The sequence below is a fragment of the Schistocerca americana genome, chromosome 3 (assembly GCF_021461395.2).
Source record: "Schistocerca americana isolate TAMUIC-IGC-003095 chromosome 3, iqSchAmer2.1, whole genome shotgun sequence".
In the NCBI taxonomy this organism is placed as follows: domain Eukaryota; kingdom Metazoa; phylum Arthropoda; class Insecta; order Orthoptera; family Acrididae; genus Schistocerca; species Schistocerca americana.
In genome coordinates this window covers 567,821,897-567,844,398 of record NC_060121.1, presented here as the reverse complement: position 1 = coordinate 567,844,398, position 22,502 = coordinate 567,821,897, and the positions used below count along the sequence as shown (strand labels likewise).

Here is a 22,502-nt window from a genome sequence, read left to right as displayed (position 1 = left end):
CCATAGTTAACATGCAGAGACACTTTATTTATTTTGGTTTTTTAAATGTGAGGCAAAAGAGAATAAATAAATAAATAAATAAGCACACAGAGAGCAGTCACGTACAAATGGCTGTAAATATAACTAGTTTGATAAAAAAAGGACTGTTAATATACTTCCAAATTTGAACATTGTATGGAAATATAAGTAATCTTTGTTTTTTATTTAGTTCATTGGTTTTTTGAAAAAGTCTTATATTTGACCCACTTGTTAACATTGCATAAAACAAAACTTACAGTGCCAACAATGTAAATTAATTGCACTGAAACTCAGTGTATTAAGACAAAACTTGACACAAACTATTAGTTTCACTGATTCATAACATATCTTCAAAATGGCAACAAAAATGGCACATCTGAGTAAATGGGTTGATGTAGCTTATTCTTCATACACAGTTCTCGTGGTCCTTTTGCTTCATGCATTAGGAAGTTCTAGAGCCCTCTTCAGGCAACACATTTCTGCTACAGTTTTTTCATTAAAAGAGACTTTAGCTCTCCTACAAAATCTTGATATATATATCAGTAATGACAGAAACGATTCACGAATCTGAAGTAGCACTGCTAGTTAGAAAATGTGAGTAGCTCTCCCCATAATTCACAGAACACTGCAAAAATGGGAGATGGGAATAGATAACAGATATGAAGACAGCATGGGGATTATCATACAGTTGCAACTATGAGATTCAAGCAAAGTCCACATATAGAGCCAAAGGAAGAATTTTTAATCTAATGGAGCAAGAAATATTGTGTGTGTTGGCTTCATTTTTATGAGAGTCACATTGTATTCTGATGAAGGTTCAGGAGTAAAATGCAAGTTAGAGATATTCACAAAGAAACTGAAGGTAAAATAATACATATATAATCTGTTTTTAAGAAAGTAAAGAATGAGAAATATTAAGAAATTTCCAAGGTAATCATAAGATGATTGATGACTAGCTACGAAACAATTTCTAACATTTCACCAAAGGCTGGAATGTGAACGTCAGTAAAAAAACAACAACAAAGCACGCAAGCATGCTGCACCCCCCCCCCCCCCCCCCCCCCCCGCAATCCCCCCACACCACCATACACACCTACCTTTCATACAGCTATTGGAAACACCCAAAATGACAAAATTACTGTTATGAGCAAATTTTTCAAATGTAGTACGTGTGTTACGAATAATGTAAATAATGTACAAGGGTCGACTAAAAAGTAATGTGTCCACCTTCATAACTCTTCAACAGTTGACAGCATTGGTATGCAGCAGGTACTGGCTTGTTCCGTAGACTCTTCTCTTCAGCTCCAGTTGGCGGGAAGCCTTAGAATTGAACAGTTGTGTTGTTACAGTGTAAAGTATGGAACCCAGCACAGATGGTCAGTCAATGTGCAGTCATTTAATTCTTGACAGCAGAAGGTGTCACCCCACAGGAGATTCATCACAGAATGAAACGTCAGTCTGTAGAATATCAACACAAAGACTCACCCCAGAAAAAGAAATTCAACACGCAGCTCTCAACTTGAAAAACATGTCCACAGTGTTCTGGGATGCAGATGGTGTTACCCATGTTGATTTCCTTGATCATGGAACAACAATAAATTCAGAGCATTACATCACAATGCTGTGAACTCTGAAACGACGGCTAACAAGGGTCTGAAAGGAAAAAGGAAATGTTTTCCTGCAGCATGACAATGCCAAACCATACACTTCACATGCCACCACAACAGAACTTCAGAGACTGAATCTCAGTACCATACGGCATCCTGCACACAGTCCAGATTTAGCACCATCTGATTTAGATCTGTTCCCGATAATGAAAAACAAGCTGCAAGAACATCATTATACTTCTGATGAAGACATTGAGAGAACTGTGAGACTGTGGTTGCAGAAACAGAGTGTTGACTTCTTCCGTAACAGCTTTAGAAAACCTGTTTCATCGTTGGCAGAAATGTATCCAATAGGCTGGTGATTATGTGGCAAAGTGAATATTGGTAATTAAAGATCAGATTCTAAGGATTATTTCTGCATTCGATTTATTAAAATATTCCCATCCAAACCAAATTAACGAAGGTGGATGCATTACTTTTCATTCAACCCTCTTATGTTCTGTTCAGTCTGTGATATAATGTGTCATTTCATTCTATAAGTATCTGTTAGATATGCCTATATCAGATATCATGGCATTCCGTAAACAAAAGTTGAATATGTGAAGCAGTGCATTTGCTATGGTCTTCTTGAGAGCATTGGCACTACTGTTCAGACAGATGTGGCAGCGTGAAGCTGATGTTTCTTGTTCTACAAGCCCAACAACTAGTCACAGACACTCATCATGCAAATGTCCCCCTCTATCTTATCAAAATCTCACAACAAACCTAAGAAAGAGTTTGTATATCTACCAAACACCCTTAAAAGTATCTCAAATATTGTTTATGGAGAACTAATGAAACTCTGGAATGAGATTTTCACTCTGCAACGGAGTGTGCGCTGATATGAAACTACCTGGCAGATTAAAACTGTGTGCCGGACTGAGACTCGAACTCGGGAACTTTGCCTTTCGCGGGCAAGTGCTCTACCAACTGAGCTACCCAAGCACGACTCATGCCCCGCCCTCACAACTTCACTTCTGCCAGTATCTCGTCTCCTACCGGCAGAAGTAAAGTTGTGAGGGCGGGGCGTGAGTCGTGCATGGGTAGCTCAGTTGATAGAGCACTTGCCCGGGAAAGGCAAAGTTCCAGAGTTCTAGTCTCAGTCCGGCAAACAGTTTTAATCTGCCAGGAAGTTTCATAATGAAACTCTGGTTTTTTAGCGTTCTACTCCTACAATGTGATGGATTATTTAGTATCATATGGAACTGTATCACCACCGTAAGCACTTTACAGTAATGGTGACAGTAGAAAAATAATAATGACACAAACTTAGTGTAATGAAATTGCTCTTATTTGGACATGTAGTCGAAAATTTTATTTTCCAAGATCTGCCATTTTATCTTTTGGACCTTTTTAATAATTTTGTCCATTCATACTGTCTCCATTTATATTTTATCATTTTTCATAGCATTCTCTCTAACACTTGCATTGCTACTTTTATAAACTAGCTTGCAGAGATGGGGAGGATGAGAATTGTGGGAAGGATGATTTGCATTTTAGTGGATATGCCTTATAACCAACTACCTAGAGGTACACAAGATCCTGACTAGGGTAAATTCAGAAGCTCGCACATCAAACTGATTTAATCTGCAATTGTCATAATAAATCTTCAAACATTATCTCCAATTTATAAGCCAGCATCTACTTCCACGTCATCTCCTAAGAGCTACAACATATTCCAGCACAGCTGTACAATTTTATAAACATGTGACTGGACAAACGATGGCAATAATTAGTACTTCTACACACTGGTTTCAATCTGTAGTCCAGGTTAACTAATCTATGATAAAAAATACTATTTGTATTAGAGCCTTAACCACAAACAAATGCAAGGCATCACTGAATGCAGTAGCAAAATTTTGTAACATGCTCAAGTGAGATCAAACCTGAGCAGATGACACTGTGACGTCATATTAGTTGACCATGGCAACCTCCTCAGCAATAGCAGCTGTATAAAAGATACTCTCAATAAACAGACAAGATAGGAGGGACAATAATAACTAAGACAATAACTTAAAAAAATATACAAAAACAAGGTAAAGACAACACAGAACACTGAAAGAGATTATATCAAAATTTAAACATAAAAATAAATAACTAAACAAAAATCTACAAATTAAGCATTTCATTAACAAAAAAGAAAGGTTTATAACTGGTGCCATAAAGATAAGTGAAACACACCTTCCTAAAACAATAATTGTGAGAAGAACTAAATAAATACAGTTGCAGACTGGAATCATCATCTTTGAAATACACATGCTTAAAATGTTTAGCTGTTCTTGTGAGTATCATCAGCTAACTGAATATTTATTTCTGTTTCTTTTCTGTGTTAAAATTTCTACACCAAATGAGTGACTATTCAAAGAATTTTTAATGAGCGAATTTCCAGCTCTTTTTATTTAATTCAGTGAGCATGACTCTCTCTCTCTCTCTCTCTCTCTCTCTCTCTCTCTCTCTCTCTCTCTCTCTCTCTCTCACCCCCTCCTCATCCCCCCCCCCCCCCCAACTGTACATTAAGACATTATTGACATTGAACGCGAAAAAAATTCATTGTAGCTTTCTAACTCTTTCTCTATTGATTTATATTCATAGCTTTTCTAACTAATACTCTTGATTGTTAACATATAATTTTATTTCACTCAGGAGTAAGTGGTAAATTGTCAATTTAGTAAAGTTTAGAACAAGTGAAAGAAATACATACCCATCTCAAAAATTATTATAAATGTTAATACCTCAATTACACTGACAGGGCTCTGCAGCTGTGCAGGTGTATGCATTTTTATGTGTATTTATTTATTTATCTATTTACACGTCAAGTTCCATAGGACCAAATTGAGGAGCAAATCTCCAAGGTCATGGAACGTGTCAGTACATGAAATTACAACATAAAAGCAATAACAGATAAAAATAAATGTTCATGAACCTGGAAAAAGTCAGTCCATAAGTTTACGTAAACGCTATCAGCAATGCAATAAGAAACAGCTTAATTTTTCTAGGAACTCTTCGGCAGAATAGAAGGAGTGACCCATGAGGAAACTCTTCAGTTTCGATTTGAAAGCGCGTGGATTACAGATAAGATTTTTGAATTCAAGTGGCAGCTTATTGAAAATGGATGCAACAGTATACTGCACACCCTTTTGCACAAGGGTTGCGGAAGTCTGATCCAACTGCAGGTTTGATTTCTGCTGAGTATTAACCGAGTGAAAGCTGCTTATTCTTGGGAATAAACTAATATTGGTAACAAGAAACGACAATAAGGAATATACATATGAGAGGCCAATGTCAAAATACCCAGACTCGTGAACAGAGGTCAACAAGAGGTTCGTGAACTCTCACCACTTATTGCCCGAACCGCCTGTTTCTAAGCCGAAAATATTCAGTTAGCTATGATGGAGGAGTTGTCCAAAAGCTCAGGAAAGTTCTCAATCCTGTTCATGACTTAACAACTCATTGCCTCAACTATACAGTGAATTGTTATCTCTACTTCTTCCATTATTTATATTCCACCAAGGAATGTCTATAATCATATTTACAGTTCTCAACTCCGTTTCATGCTCCAATAGATGACACTGGCAAGTCCTGAACATACTATTATTTTAACTATAAATTCCCTCACTTTGTACATCAAAGTACTCTCACATGTAGAGAGATATAATGAACCTCAATCAGCACTACTGTCCGTCAATACTTCAGTCTCAATGACACTATGTCAGCATTTAGTCAGAGTTAGGAAACATGTATCCACATCTGATCTAGATAAAATACTGGAAATTTTGATTCTGTTGTACCAAATTCCTGAAGGATTTATTTCCTTATGGGAATTATAGAACACTATGTATGAAGGAATGAATGAGTGAAATAAAATGCTCCCTTTGTAACTAGGATTTGATCTCCATGTATGATTGCTTGTTTTTCTGGCACCTACTGAAACCTAATCGAATACACAGGATACTTTTTGATTACCTACTTGACCATATCTGATGGTATCTTACTTCTCTCAGCAACAAATATCATCTGCTATAATTTGCACAACAGTCATTTAACTTAGCTTATTCATCTAGGAAGCACACTGCTGCTTCTCTGCTCACTCTGTCATTTATATCTTCATCAATACTTTTAATATGTTAATAGTAATCCATCATGCCTGCCACTGCAAACATTTGTTGCTACTATTTCCATGCTTGCACTGTGAAATAACAATGCAGACTATCTTGAAATGGAATGTGGCTGCACCTGATCATACAACCACATTGGTTGCCATAATGGCCAAGTTTCAGTGATAATTCACAAATTCATACGAAAATGAACAATGTGAGATAAACAGAGAAAGAGGGAAAGAATTAAAAATGAACAGCAGAAAAGACAGAGGACAATGTGGAGGAAGAAACTGCACTAATAGTAGTTGGCAAGTTAGAATGGGAAAGTTCATGAGGAAGACATCACATTGTTACAAGTCTCAGAGAAAATCACTTAAATAAAATATTTTGCTTGTTTTCAGTGAATAACATTCCAGAGCTCTATAGTCCGATAACTAATCATTTACAAAGAAAGTTACCATTGCACAAGATCATGCAGTCCTTAATAATATTTTATGCTTGCTCATGGTCATCTTGTGGCATCTGTTTAAGGATTAATGAACATTGTCATAATGATACAATTTCATAAAATCTAATCATTCCCAGCCACATTGTGTAGTTCAAACATCATGCACTTTCATCCAAGTACATCCTAATAATTGCTGAGTGGTAACTGCTAACTTGAGGTTTGAACAACTTAGCACAACTATAGGTCCAATAAGATTTTATTATAACTGCGTAAGGGGTTGAGCATTTCCAGTACAGTATTGTACTACATATAGTCTTTAAAGGAATTTGTTATTCATAACTGACTGCACTTTTTAGAAGAACAACTATGTCAATATATACAGTGTAAGAAAAATGTTGCCCTTCATCATAATTTAATTTAACTTTAGAAGTATCATGCAATGCTAATACCAAATTGAAAAGCAAGCCAAATAATTTTCTTTGACTAAATTCCTTTGATTGCATACTAATTTTTTATTTATAACTTGTTTGTTTTACAGTCCAAAGGAATTACATTCGGCCTTCTGTTGTTAAATTAACTTTTTTACTGTTCTGTAAACTTACACACAAATAGCATGCTGCCATATTTAATTAAAAATTAGATTAAGAAGCCTGTAAATACCCATCTCATGTGATTTTGATATTCCATGCAAATAATCCATGCAACCTTATGAACTAACTAATGAGGCTATTCACAAAATTTTTGTTCTATAATCAGTCATGAACAATAATCAAATTACAAAAGTCATCCTGAAAGTTATATGCACAGGTTATAAAGAACAATAAAATGGATTTTTAAATGCACCCAATTCACATAATTTTGGATTAGAATATTTTATGATCGTACAGACACAGCTGGAGATGTGTCTTAAACCAACACTTAAAAGCTGAAACGACAGGAACTTTATAGACAAAAACACAAGCTTAGCAATAAGAAATGGTATAAAAGGATGAAATGGAGAGAAAGATGTATTAACAACTCTTATCAAATACACGTTTATCATGTTGTGCAATGCCAAAGAAAAGTCTCCTTACCCAAACTAGGACCAGTTCTGAGGCTTGGGAGATCATCAACTCTCACTGTTCCAGGTTGCTTACGGTCTGTCAGAAAGTAGGTTGTCATATCACCTTTACCTTTCACTTTTACTTTACCACGGCACTGGAATTCATATGGGTAATTCTTCAGTACTTGATAAACTTCTTCAGTTACCTACAAGCAATTAATTCTTGCAATTATTTTCTGAGTGTTTCGAAACTTAACAAAGTCATGCACATATAGGTGGAACACATCTAGAAAATACAATAAAGTTTCAATGCAGTGATGCATTGGAAGATCTTAGTTATTTTCTGAACCCTGATAGAAGTAGCCAATGTCCTCATTGTAAGCTTTACAAGATATATGTCTCTGCTCTTTATATCCAGCCATATGTTATCCAACTGCCACATGACTCTTGATTAACAGTGTAGCAACTATGTAAAGGATTACATCACATACTGCTAGACTTTTTTCTTCACAACACAATTTTACCACTTTGTCAGCTGCCTCATTCCCACGTCAAAATTTCACCATTGTTCCTTGCTGCCGTAACTGTAAAAGTATGTTCTGAATATCGTGAATCTACTGGTTACAAGTGTTGAACAAAATCTTCGATATTATGTAGTCCACACTGTCCCCATCAGATGATCATTCTCACACCTCCTTTTGCAACACCACTGATTGTATTAAGTTAAGAGTACACACCAACTAACCATTATAATTTTTGTCAGTATTTTCATGAAGAGGTCACTGGTAAGCAGCGTTCAACTTTCACTTAGTTCTGAAGTATCTCATAAAAAGTAAGAATAATTAATCTCTGCAATTTGATGCATTTCTTACTTATATAAGAAATTATATATTCTGTCTGAGGTCTGCTGCAACAAGAACTTTGATAATAAACAAGATAACAATTTTAATTCTGTGCTGTTTACATTATTTAAATTCTCTCTTAGATTAAGGCTTAAATTTACTCATGTTGTATGGAACTGGGTGAGGTCAATGACTGTATTATAAATTTATGACATAATTTTTACTGCTGCTCTAACTTTTTACTAATTTTTATTACTGTTCCGCATTTTGGCAGTGTGCTGGCATCATTAGGTGCACTGCAGTTAGATGTTCATCTACATGAGGTGTGATGAGGATTATTTGCTAGATATGCCAGATGGATAATATTCCAAAATTTAACCATTTTTGCTGGAAACTTGTCTTGCAAACATCTAAATGTGCAAGTGTAAAGTGAAGGTGGCGTATTCATTGCTGTGCTCTGTGTTGCAGACAAATAAATTTCCAGGAAAAATTATTAAATTTTGGTACATACCCTCACTGGCACACCCAGAAAATAATCCCCATCATACTTCAGATTAACGTACATGTAACTGCAGTGCATCTGATGATAGCAGCATGCTGTCAAAACATGTTGTGCTAATAAATATTAGCAAAATGTTACTGACACAGTAAAAATTATTTCATAAAATTAAATTAAGAATATGCAACTCGATTTGTGGGAAGAATAGGATGCAACTTGATTTGTAGGAGAATAGAGAAGTTAGAAATACGAGATCTCTTCACTGACTATTTAGATACAGGGCATTTGATAATTCTACAGCATTGATGCAAGTGAATCAGATACAAAATTTCCTTCTCTTTGATTTCTTCAGTGGCTCCAGTACTTCAGGAGATCGGGTTAAAGATTACTGCTCAAACAAACAACTGTGCACATCCACAAAAGGTAATGTTAAATATCTGGTAGCACAGCAACAGTGTGGTGTACTATGAATTGCTTCCAGACGTGTAACTGTCACTGCTGAAATTTATTGTCAACAAATCAAAAACTGTCCAACAACAACAACCATGAAGACTGTGTCCAGTGATGCTACTACACATTAATGCCTGCCCACATTCTGCTAGGCTGACAAAAAACACTATACATGAGCTATGTTGGGAAGTCATTCTGCACCCATATTATTCACTTGATTTTGTGCAGTTATAGTTTCACCTTTTCTGCTCTCTATGCAATAATCTCCAAGGAACCACCTCCCTGGATGGAAATTCATTCTAAACATGGCTTGACGAGTTCTTCACCTCAAAGTCATGTGATTTCTAATTGTGGAATTGAAAAGTTACCCCACCATTGCTAGACTGTTGTAAATAAGGAAGGAGGACATATTATTGATAAATCTCTGTTACGTGTACCTACTGTGTTTATTAAATTTATGGAAAAATTCTACGAACTTAGGCACCAACCCAATATATGCTGCAGCCTTTACTGTGATTTTATCAAATAAATATTCTATAAAATTACTGCAGGCGTGTTCTGGCTTGTGCTCAGGTTTCTCCAATTCTACTCTCAACATACAGGTGTCTAGAGATTCTATGGTTGCTCTTGCTTTAAGGTGTTCCAAATTTAGCAGCCACATCATCTCATCAAAAGCTATGGTATAAATCCTTTTCTAAAATTACTGTCGATTACACAAATTAAATAGTTTGTCTCTAGTACTTCTTTTAACAAGGCAAAATTCAAGTACTGGTAACACACACATTTGCAAATTAGAAAACTAATTTTAGCTTTCAGAACTGTTAATTTCTTCCTCAGGAAGGGAAGAGGGGCAGGTCACCCAATGGACTGAGATTGACCTCTCTCATCCTGGGGTCTGATTGATCTGCCTCTTCTCTCTAACTTTCTCCCTAACCTATACCTCTTTCCTCACTTTGAAACTATCAATAATTTTTTCAACTTTTAAATGTGCCTATCAGCAGTACTTACATTTCTCAACCTGAAGGTAAATTATTGCCATTAGTTCTGTCTGTTCTGTAGTCTTATGGGTTTCTCAAATAAATTTCCCTTTTCGGTGCAGTCGTTTATTAACAATCATTTAAGAATTGTGGTAGTTATGGCCCTCTACAAATTGCACAGCCAGAATGATGTTAATGTTTTATTAATAGTTGCCACTACGTGTACTTTCTTTCTCAATTCATTCCATAAAGCTGAAATTTTCCCTTCATGACAGGATCTACAGAACATGATGAGTGGTAGTGAGGATTCTGCAGGAGGTAGGATTACATGTTCCCCAATGTTACCGTAATATCTGCTTACACAATCAACAAAGATACACATGCAATTTATATTACAATAAAATACCTGTATGTGATTTGGTAAGCCCGTTGAATCCATGCGGCTTGCAACATTCACTGTATTCCCCCAAATATCATACTGTGGCTTCCGAGCACCAATTACACCTGCCACCACAGGTCCAATATTGATACCTGCAGTAAGGAAATCAGGTGCAAGTATAGTATTAATAGAGGTGTAAAATACATACAACAATTAGCTGAAAGCTCCTCTCCTTCCTTCTCAGCATGGATTTTTGACAGAAATCCAATAGCCATTTCAATGTATGTGAAGTAAAAACATGAAAAGAATTTTAAATGTTGCAGAATTAGTGTTACTCCACTTACGGGCAATATATGATTATACATATATCTCTCACCATTATGGCTACACTGGGGTTGGTTGCAAGTTGGCAAAGCCAATGAATGTGAAACTGAATTCCTAGATTTGGTGGCAGTCTGATGTGAAGCATAGCCTGAAGTCTAAGTTCGGTTCAAAGGGGCAGTTTACTTATGAGTTGTTAAAAACAGTATAGAATGCTTCAATTAATATAGGGTTGTGCCACATGGAGTGGACAATGGGAGAAAGAAGCAAGAATAGGAGGGAGGTTTGCGCTTAGGGCAGGGCTATCGGAGGTTTAGGCCTGGAGGATTATGAAATCATCTGGTTTTTCCTCACCATCACCCCTGCCTCTATTCTCTCTCTCTCTCTCTCTCTCTCTCTCTCTCTCTCTCTCTCTCACACACCCCTCCCCCTCCCCTCCTCACCTCCAAATCCACTCCCATCCATCATCATGTGCCACGCACAAGTGTCCATCCCTGCAGCCAGAAGAGTATCAACTCTGCACCTGCTACGAGAATCTCAATGTAAAAAGTGCGGAGGATATGGACGGACACTGCGGATAGATAGTGCTAGGTGGGAATGTGAATTGGCCGGAAGGCATATTGAGGTAGTCCGTGCAATTATAATAAACACTCTGGCCAGATGGTGCAGTGGTTGATGCAACTGCCTAGTAAGCAGGAGATTCCAGGTTCAAATCCTGGTCCAGCACACATTTTCAAACATCATTGATTCTGCACGAAGTCCCAAAGCAGCCGAAATCAATAGTTCCTCCTCCACCTTGAACTAACTTAATATTCATATACTGTGCACCTGCTGCCGCCTCCTCCCTCTTAACCATCAGCTTCCCTTCCCCAAGCCTCCCACCCTCCTACCCCATACCTCTTTTCTTCCCTAGCCCACTCCACCACTACCAAGACACAAACCCTCAATCCATGTAAGCTGCAGTGTGGGAACAATGTCAGGAACTAGTGTACCATATGGCACTTTAGCTAACAGTCCAGTTGTCTCTGCTATGCTCCATGTCTTCCATGTAAGAATATTTGCATCTGGGAAAGCTTCAAGGTCACCATAATCACAATGATTGCCCCACACAACTGCAAGTGTCAGCCATGTACTACCTCCAAACACAGCTTGTACATCACATGTGAAGTTCAATTTGAGTCCACGAAATACATTTGGACCTCCAATTAATTGTTGTTTATTAAACTGACCAGCCAAGTCAATATCAATTGCCTTCAAAGAACAATAAACAGGAACGCTGCGCCGCCAGCGACGACGCCATGCACGTCGCAAAGGCATTGCTGTGGAACGTTAACACAAATGAACGTAGCAAGCCAACGCCCAGCGAGACACAGAGCTATGCTTCCGCACTCCTCGACGTTCGCAGAGCGAATGACGCTACGTGCTGTGGCGCAGCTGCAGCGCTGATAAGACGTCACGCGCCTGTTATCGTGACGTCACTTCCGCTGATAAACTTGATTTTCCAGCAACACGGCCCTAGTAAAACTAGATCAGTTTGGATTCCGTAGAAATATGGGAACATGTGAGGCAAAACTGACCCTACGACTTATTTTAGAAGCTAGATTAAGAAAAGGCAAACCTACGTTTCTAGCATTTGTAGACTTGGAGAAAGCTTTTTGACAATATTGACTGGAATACTCTTTCAAATTCTGAAGGTGGCAGGTGTAAAATACAGGGAGCGAAAGGCTATTTACAATTTGTACAGAAACCAGATGGCAGTTATTAAGAGTCGAGGGACATGAAAGGGAAGCAGTGGTTGGGAAGGGAGTGAGACAGGGTTGTAGCCTCTCCCCGATGTTGACCAATCTGTATATTGAGCAAGCAGTAAAAGAAACAAAAGAAAAATTCGGAGTAGGTATTAAAATCCATGGACAAGGAATAAAAACTTTAAGGTTCGCCGATGACATTGTAATTCTGTCAGAGACAGCAAAGGACTTGGAAGAGCAGTTGAACAGAGTGGATGGTGTCTTGAAGGGAGGATATAAGATGAACATCAACAAAAGCAAAACGAGGATAATGGAATGTAGTCGAATTAAATCAGGTGATGCTGTGGGAATTAAATTAGGAAATGAGACGCTTAAAGTAGTAAATGAGTTTTGCTATTTGGAGAGCAAAATAGCTGATGATGGCTGAAGTAGAGAGGATATAAAATGTAGACTGGCAGTGACAAGGAAAGCATTTCTGAAGAAGAGAAATTTGTTAACATCGAGTATAGATTTAAGTGTCAGGAAGTCGTTTCTGAAAGTATTTGTATGGAGTGTAACCGTGTATGGACGTGAAACATGGACAATAAATAGTTTGGACAAGAAGAGAATAGAAGCTTTCAAAATGTGGTGCTACAGAAGAATGCCAAAGATTAGATGGATAGATCACATAATTAATGAGGAGGTACTGAATAGAATTGGGAAGAAGAGGAGTTTGTGGCACAACTTGACTACAAGAAGGGATCGGTTAGTAGGACATGTTCTGAGGCATCAAGGGATCACCAATTTAGTACTGGAGGGCAGCTTGAAGGGTAAAAATCATAGAGGGAGACCAAGAGATGAATACACTAAGCAGATTCAGAAGGATGTAGGCTGCAGTACGTACTGGGAGATGAAGAAGCTTGCACAGGATAGAGTAGCATGGAGAGCTGCATCAAACCAGTGTCAGGACTGAAGACCACAACAACAAAGTCTTGAGTGAACTATTGAACTTCACCAATTTGATTCAATTCAGTCTCTGTCCATATCTCCTCCTCCCCCCAGTCTCTGTCCATATCTCCACCTCCCCCTCTCTACTTCCTGACCCTCTCTCTGTCTATCTCCTCCTCTCTTCCTTCTCTGTCTATTTCCTCCTACTCCTCTTGTGTCGATCTCCTCCTTCCCCCTCTCTGTCTTTCTATTTCCTCCTCCCTCTTTCTTGCTCCACATTATCACCCCCCACCACAAGGAGCCTGTTGGTTCTTACCCACACACTACTTCTTTCCACATAGTACGTAATATGTATACAGAGCTTTGTCGAAATCAATCCAGGGGTTTAGGAGGAGCTTTTTACCCATAGTTTTGACTGTGTACATACGTCACTTATGTTTCACATAAATTCAACATACTTCACACATTTTTATACACACATTTCACCTGTATCTCTTGCAAAACTTGCTCCCACAGTTTCATTTTCACATATTGCAGTGTTCATGACATCATAACTCCTGAGGTATGTGTTGTACATTGATATGTTTTTGCAAGTACATTCAATGGTATATAAGAATAATGTCTGCAAAATGTGTTGTAACAGAGTTACTGGTAAATACATAATAACAAAAGGTCATGCCTGATGATTCAGTTATACTACATTAACAGTGAAAATTTAGTAAGCGATAAACTTTTTACCCTTTCATCATTTTGCAGGGGCTGTCAGTTAGAAAAATCTTGTAAAGGTTTGAAATTATATGTAAAGTTGGTTCCAAGTCACTAAGTGCTCTCATTTTCAAATACTACATGAATATAGTCTAGATATCTACAAGTCATGATCTACTCTCTCTCTCTCTCTCTCTCTCTCTCTCTCTCTCTCTCTCCCTCCCCCCCCCCCCTCCCCCCTTTTTTCCCTTCCTGGTAGGTTTTTTTTTACCCACACAGTGGTTCTTTCCAAGCACTAAATGACACGTGTACCAAGTCTGGTTTAAATATAGCCAACAGTTCAGGAGGAAATGAGGGACATGACACACACACACACACACACACACACACACACACACACACACAAATTTAAGATTATGTACATGCCCTATGGTGGTTAGTAGCAAAAAATGGATTGTAAATGGTGTTTAATTTCTCATCAGTTAACGTTACAAAGTCCGCAGTAGCGCAGAGACAAAATCACAAATCACTTTGAAATGTTGGCCAGTTTCAGTAGACACTGGCCATCACTGGAACTGCAAAATGGAAGTAGCAAATGGTGACACCAACACCAGGTAATGTTTTGTCACAGAGTATGGCTAATGTAGATTAAAACCAGAAAATGCTTTGAAGTATTTTGTGATTGTTTCATATGAAAATAAAGTGTCAAGAATTTAGTAAGTCACATTCCCAGGTAACTATATGCAACTAATTCCAAATATTTTAAAGTGCCGGTGAGAAGAACCAATAAGAACTAATAATAAACTTTATAATGATTATTGATAAAAACTTACCGACACGCAACATGAAGTTGTTGTATGAATTTTCATTTATGTTCACTAATTTTTCACGCATAGCAAACACAAATTCTACTAAAGTGCTGAGATAATACCCTGCACTTGCATCATCATCGTCATCCAGGATACGCAAATCAGGCATCAAGCCAACAGCAGCCATGTATGTTGATCCAACAGTCTTAATTTTATCAATAGCTTTGAACCTCTCTTCTCCAAGAAGCTGAAATGAAATCAGTTCTTAAATAAAAACTTCACTCTCAAGTGAAATAAATACACAAAGGAGCACTATTACATAGTTACATGGACCAAATGACCATTCCTGTTTGAGTTAAAACCTGTTAGATGAAAAATATGAAGGAGTCTCTCTCTCTCTCTCTCTCTCTCTCTCTCTCTCTCTCTCTCTCTCTCTCTCTCTCTCTCACACACACACACACACACACACACACACACACACAAATCCAAAACCTTCACTACTAATTTCTAAATTACAGCTTAGGCAACAGCCGAAATACAGTTATTATACACTTGTTAAATTAAGACTACTGGTAATTTTTATTGCTACTACCTTAGCACACTTCCTTTCAGTAACGTATACTCACATAAAACATTTGAAAAGTATGAACTGTTTACAGATGAATTTTACAGTGTGATGTAAAGAATTTTTAACTGATGAAGTACTTAATTTTTACAGCTCGTTGTTGTACTCTGTAAATAGTTGGTAGAAACTGTGACGCATCTGGAACTGTCATCTCTTTATGGCATTTTGTAAAATAATCACTACGTTATATAGGTTAAACGGTTCAACAATTTGAGAAATAACAGGCAACGTCTGCTTATTCACACACTACACTTGTGTCCATACAAATGCTGAACATGAAGAAGGTAAAATGGAATACATATATTTAAAAATGAGAGTGACTGAAAATACAGAATCATTAAGCAGGAGTAACTAGACAATAAGTGCAAAGCTGTAGAAGCATTCATTACTAGGAGAAACGAAGTTGCTGCCTACTAGAAAATTTAAAAAAACCTTTGGAGAAAAGAGAACCAACTGTGTAAAAGCCAACACTAAGCAAAGAAGGGTAAGCTGAAAGGTGGAAAGAAAACCCAGAAGGGCTGTACAAGAGAAACAAACTTGAGGTCAATATTATAGAAGGAGCAGAGTAAGCAGCTGAATATGAGATGGGAGATATGATACAGAATTTGACAGAGCACTAAAAGTCTAACTGGAAACTAGGCTAAGGGAATAGATGACATTCTCCTTGAATTATTGAGGTTCTTGGGCGAGCCAGTCATGACAAAACTATTCTCTATCATGCGAAAAATATCCAAGAGAGGTAAAATATCCTCAGTTTTCAAGAAGAAGAAATCTGCAGGTGACTTCGTAATTCTGTCAGATGTTCCAAACAACTTGGAAGACCAGTTGTTCAGAATCGATTGCCTCCTGAAAAGATGATATAAGATTGACATCAACAAAAGTAAAACAAGTGTCATGGAAATTAGTCAAATTAGAACAGGTGATGCTCAGGGAATTAGATTAGGAAATGAGACAATGAAAGTATAGATTAGGTTAGCTATTTGGGCAGAAAAATAACTGATGTTGGTCAAAGAAGAGAGGGTAAAAAATGCAGAATGGCTATTGCTGTCTCTGGGCTCACAGCCCTCCAGCATAACAGCACTGCACTACAGGTGGCTTATGCCAAAATTGAAACTGGTACAATGGTGAACACCGCAACTGCAGTTCCCAGCACTTAGCTCACCGATGGGCAGCAGCAGCATTGCACCAAGACGGCACAGTCAGCATGGACTCACTCACGCACTCGAAAAGAGGTCTCACTGTATTCTGGTGTCTCAACAGTTTTTAGGCTGACGTGTGGCTACAGCCAGTCAGTTCCGCACAAACAAGCTCTCTCTGGACTTTATGGTGACTGCTGCCACAGCTCCTTAATCACTCTGCTGGAATCCTTCCGTGACCTGTCATTCAATGCTGTTCTACCTGTCTGGGATCTTCACCTTTGGTGTTACGTGGGGCTGCCAGCAGTCATCCTCAAGCTGTGAGACTTGGCCTCTACAACACAGACATCCAGAATTTATGAATTTTGGTCCAATGCAGTGTTTGTGTAATTAGACTCAATCAGTTTCTTATGAACCTGTACTCTGACTCTAGTAACTGTGATTCAGTTTTCAGTGGCTGACAGTCCATCTGGTCTTTCAAAGACAGAAACTTAATAGTGAACTATTTCTTGTGTGGTGTAATTATGCTCCAAAGAAGCAGAGTTGATGTTGTATGCTGATTTCAACAAACTTGCTTTTCATTGTCTTCTTGGACCATATTTTCTCTATGTCAAATCTGGCATGGCTTACTTCAAATGACAAAGAAGTATTTTTCTGTGTGCACACTTGTGATATGCTCCAAGTAAACAGTGCTTCTTCATGTGCTTTCGTATTTTCTGATGGACTGATCTTTGCTCCTTATTTCAATGTGTCTACATCTACAGATTTGACGACTCAAGTCTTACTACTTATACAAAGCACCCAACAGGCTCAGGAGCTGATGTTATAGGTGTCTGCCATCACCAGAAATCTCCACAGAGTTATCTCACATCGACTCATTGGTAAAACAGCACTTAATCGCTCACAGGATCTTAGGTAATGTCTAGCAGTGAACCTTTTTTTCCTATCATCATCATCATCATCATCAACATCAGTTTTCTGCTATATTAGCAGGTCCTTTGACTCTCCATTTTCTGTGATCCACTGCTTCCTTCTTAAGGCTCCTGTATGTTGTACCGTCCATCACGTCATCCAGTATATGAAATCTCTTTCTTCCTTGCTTCCTTTCCCACTCTACATAACCTTCTAAAACTGTTTTTATCAGTCTGTCATTCTTTCTTGATATATACCCAATCCAATTTCTTTTTCTTCTTTTTATTTCATCTAGTAACTGACTTTTCTCTCCCACTTTTCTCAGTACATCTTCATTTTTCACTCTGTCCATCCAACTTATTCTTCCCATTCTCCGTCAGGTCCACATCTCAAAAGCCTCCAGCCTTTCTCTGTCTTTCTTCCTCAGAGTCCATGTTTCAGTGATATACAGAAGAACACTGCAGACAAGACATTTTATGAGTCTTTTCCTGAGTTCACTGCAGAAAATTCTCCTTTTCTTATAAAATGCCTCTTTTGCCACTGCTATTCTTGTTCAAATTTCTACCCTGCTTCCAAGATACTTAAAATTTTGTACCTGTTCTAATATTTCTCCATAAGCATAAGTTTTATTTCTTTATTTCCTCCTAGTGTCAATACTTTTGTTTTCTTCGTGTTAATTTTCATTCCATAATTTTTTTCCGTTAGCTTCAATGGTGTCCACTAAATCCTGTAATTCTTTTTCCCCTGTGGCTAGAAGGACCATGTCATCAGCAAACCTCAAACACCCCACTCTTCTTCCTCCAATTTCTACTCCTTTGTCATCTAATGAGCATTGGTCAATTGTATTTTCTAAGTAGAGGTTGAAAATGGTAAGTGATAGACAGCCTGCCTGTCTCACTCCTTTTTCTAGTCTGATCCAGTTTGTACTTTCTCCTCTCACTTTAGTTAGACTTTTTGATTAAGTCTTCTGGTTTTCCAGTCCACTCTCTTTTCCCTCATTATAGTCACCAGCTTGTCCAAAGCCACATTGTCAAATGCCTTCTCTATATCGATGAAGCACATATATAGGTCTCTTCCTTTTTCAATAAACCTTTCTCCCAAGATTTGTAGGAGGCCTATTGCATCTCTGGTGCCTGTATTCAGTCTAAAGCCAAATTGCTCCTCGCCAAGATTCTCCTACATTACTTTTTCAAGTCTCTTATTAATTACTCTTAACATCACTTTGGCTGCATGTGAAATGAGGCTGATTCTCCTGTGATCACTGCATTTCTTGGTTCCTTGTTTTTTTCGGTAATGAAATCATTACTGTTGTCAGCAAGTCCTCAGGCAATTCATCACTGTCATATATTTTATTACATAACCTCAAAAATTCTCTTATTCCATCTTGGTTCAAGCATTTTAAGATTTCCCCCAGTATTGTATCTGTACCATTCGCTTTGCCATTTTTCATTGCAGCTATGGCAGACTTTACTTCTTCCAATATGAGGGTTAGTATTTTCTCGTCATCACTTGAATCACTCAACAGCGTATGTTGAGTGATTCAAGTTCCAGAGTTTCGTGTTTGCGATCTGTGTCATATAGCTCTTTTAGAGATTCTTCCCATCTCTGGAGGACATCGTCGTGATCTTTGTACACTACCTCTTCGTCTTTACTCAAAATTTCCATGGTAGCACTTCCTGCTCTGTTTTGATCCCATGTCATAGTCTTTACTCTGTTGTATAGTAAGTTGTATCTTCCCTTCCTGTCCAGTTCTTCCAGTCCCCACCCACGCAGGAGCATAAATCTATCACCTCCTGCAGCAGCTCAATGCTGAGATCAAAATCCAATATTTTGCAACATGGACCTTTAAAATCCTGTTTGTTGGACTATTTTGATATCCAAGTAGACATGGCAGCCACCTGACATGGGACTTTCATCTGAAAAAAAAATTAAAAAAGAATTGGACAGTCATACAGGGACTGGACAGCTCATTTGCAAGGGCTTCCTAGAGATTGGTGTTTCCAGTGTTCTAATCCTCAGAGCAAACATGCTTAAATGGATTTCTTGGTTTGGGAGATGATACTGGTCCACTATCCAGAACCAGCACACCATAATGACCTCTTAAGGCTCAATGTCCTATCTTCAGCATGTAGGCATTTCAAGTTGTATGAGAAACAACATTCACAGGCAGTCTGTGAATGTTTGTTTCCCATACAACTTGAAATGCCGTATCTATGTGCAGCAATTGCTCCTGAATATCTGATGAATAAATTCTATAACGCATCATATGAACAATAAAGTCATTCCTTACCTGATGTCCGACTTTTACCAAACTTCCTTTTCATTGACCACCTGGGCTTCCATTTCTCTATATCTGATCTGCCATAAGCCACTTAAAAAAGCATTTGTGAAGTAAAGAGGAATTTATTAACATCTAATATAAACTGAAATATTAGGAAGTCTTTTCTGAAGGTACTTGTCTGGAGCATATCCTTGTATGGAAGTGATATGTCGTCAAAAGCTATTCAGACAAAAAGAGAATAGAAGCTTTTGAAATGTAGTGAGAGTACGGGATATTACGTGGATGGATCAAATAACCAATGAGAAGTTACAGAGTCAAATTGAAGAGAAAAGAAATCTGTGGCACAAATTGACTAAAAGAAGTCGTTGACTGCTAAGACACTTCCTGAGACATAAAGGAATATTCAAACTGGAATGAAGGGAAGGGTGGGAGGATAAAAATTGGAAACAAGAACCTACAGGTGGCTACAGTAAGCATGTTCAAATGGATAGAGGGTGGAGTAGTTATTCAGAGATGAAGAGGCTTGCATTAAACAAGTCTTTGGACTGAAGGTACAAATGATGCTCTACTCACAGCTCCAGATGGTGCTGGCTTCAGTCACACAGCTTGATGCTGATGCGAATGGGCATCACGGTGCTGGCTTCAGTCACACAGCTTGAGGCTATTGCCAATGGGCATCACAGTGGGGGTCAGATGCGGGGATCTGAGGAATGTCTTGCATATCCCCGAGTTCCCAGATTGGTCCACTACTGTGGCTGCCCTGGATACTGCCTGCACTGAGGCTGACCCCTCATCTGTGATTGAGTGCAAGGTTGTTCCAAGGTGTGACAATCAGTGAAAAACTTTCCAGGGGGCTGATCAGAGGGCCTCTCCGATTCATCAAACAAACAGATTTCAAGTGGTGACTGTGTCTGATAAACATCCTGAGCCAGATGCAGACACTTGCCCTGTTTCAGGGGAAATCTCTTGGCCTGCATAATCTGGGCAGTCTTACAGGGTTGGATTACAGGTAGCTAGGAGTTCCAATATTAGGCATGTGACGGCACCCTTAGCAATATGGCTGCCAAGGAGGGGAAGGAATCCAGCATGTACTCTCTGTGTGCATACTGGGAGGAGTCATTCCAGACGTGGAAAAGCTGCTCCCAAATGCCATGAAGAACACACTGCAACTGCAGTGGTGACTTATGCCAGTACTAATTATGTGTGTGTGTGTGTGTGTATCTTTGGATTGGAGTAGATTCTCTCTGGTATCAGGCAGCTCATAGAAGTGGTCAAGACTCCCAGTCTTGCTTGTGAGATGCAGGCAGAGCTCACGATCTGTAGCACCATTGACACGACTGACTACGGACTTTCAGTGCAGAAATGAGTAAAGGATCTGAATCAGAGGCTCAGTCAAGTTCTGCAGCCATGTGGGCTGCAGATTCCTTAACTCACACCACAGGGTGGTGGGTTTTCAGATTCTACTTAATAGGTCAAGGGTCCACGTCACACAGGAAGTGAATTCGTAGGTGGAGGGGGCTGGGCATTTTTAGGTTAGAGGGTCTCTGGAAACTACAGAAAGGGAGTCAGTCTGACAGGGGCCACGGCAAACACAAGATGAGGGTGGACCTGTAAACAATTCGTATTATAGTTGCAAACTGTCACAGCTGTTCCAGCTCCAAGTGCTAATAGGAAGCAGTGAGGCTCAAACTGTTATAGGTACAGTAAGTTGGTTCAAGCTGAGAAGTTCAGTGAAATTTTTACGAAGGATATAACCATGTTGGTAGAGTGTTTATTGCAGTCAGAAGCAATACTTTGTGGTAGAACTGATGTAGCTAGTTCCTGTGAGGTAGTATGGATAGAGATTATATTTGGCACCCGAGCAAATTCATGTGAGTGCTGATCAACAGAAACTCAGACTGATTTTTTCCCCTTAGCTTCCATGATTGTTTCCTACCTGTACCATGACTATTTGAAAATAGTGGGTTTTTCTGTATAATGTCAACTGGCAGCAGCACTCTCTTATCAGTAGCTTGGTAGTAAGGCTAAATTTTGTGGATGCACTTTGTATTTCAAATATCAAATACTGAAGGTGACGCAAGAGGAGCAGAGATTTATTTCTGGAATAGATCATCGCTGGTGATGAGTTATGACTGCATCACCTTGATTGCGAAGGAAAACGACCCAGCACAGAGTGCAACTTGCTAGGTTATCCAACAACAAAAAAGGTGAAAGTTGCTCCATCGGCAGTGAAAGTGATGGTGATCACATTCTTGACTGTCATGGAATGATGTACCAGCATGCAGTTCCCTCTTAAATTACTGTGCAGCAGCAGTATTGGCTAAAACTGAGGAAGTACAATGTAAGGAAATGACCAGAACTTTTTCAGACTGGGTGGTGACTTCATCATGAAAATGCACGGCCTCTTGTCGCAAATCAAGAGATGCAGTCTCTAGCTCAATTCAACATCACCTGTGTACCACATCCCCCTCATAGCCCTGATCTTGCAACTTGTGATTTCTTTATTTCCACCACTACAGGCAAAGCTTCAGGGCATTTTAACAGAACTCCGATACTGTGCTGAAGGAGACTGAAGCAATTCTCAAGAATGGCCTGCATCATGTGTTTGAGACCTGGCAGAGATGCTAGAAAAAGTGCATTGAA

General features: G+C 38.7%; 1 protein-coding gene across 4 annotated transcripts in view; it reads right to left on the bottom strand.

Moving 5' to 3' along the window:
• Positions 1–22,502, bottom strand: part of LOC124605803 (Ca(2+)/calmodulin-responsive adenylate cyclase) — a 353,810-nt gene that overhangs the window by 62,364 nt on the left and 268,944 nt on the right. For all 4 annotated transcript variants that reach the window (XM_047137705.1, XM_047137704.1, XM_047137702.1 and 1 more), the window contains 3 exons: positions 14,930–15,152; positions 10,426–10,550; positions 7,283–7,457 (listed from right to left, as the gene is read on the bottom strand). In XM_047137705.1, coding sequence (XP_046993661.1) covers positions 7,283–7,457; positions 10,426–10,550; positions 14,930–15,152 — 523 coding nt within the window. The remainder of the gene's footprint in view (positions 1–7,282; positions 7,458–10,425; positions 10,551–14,929; positions 15,153–22,502) is intronic.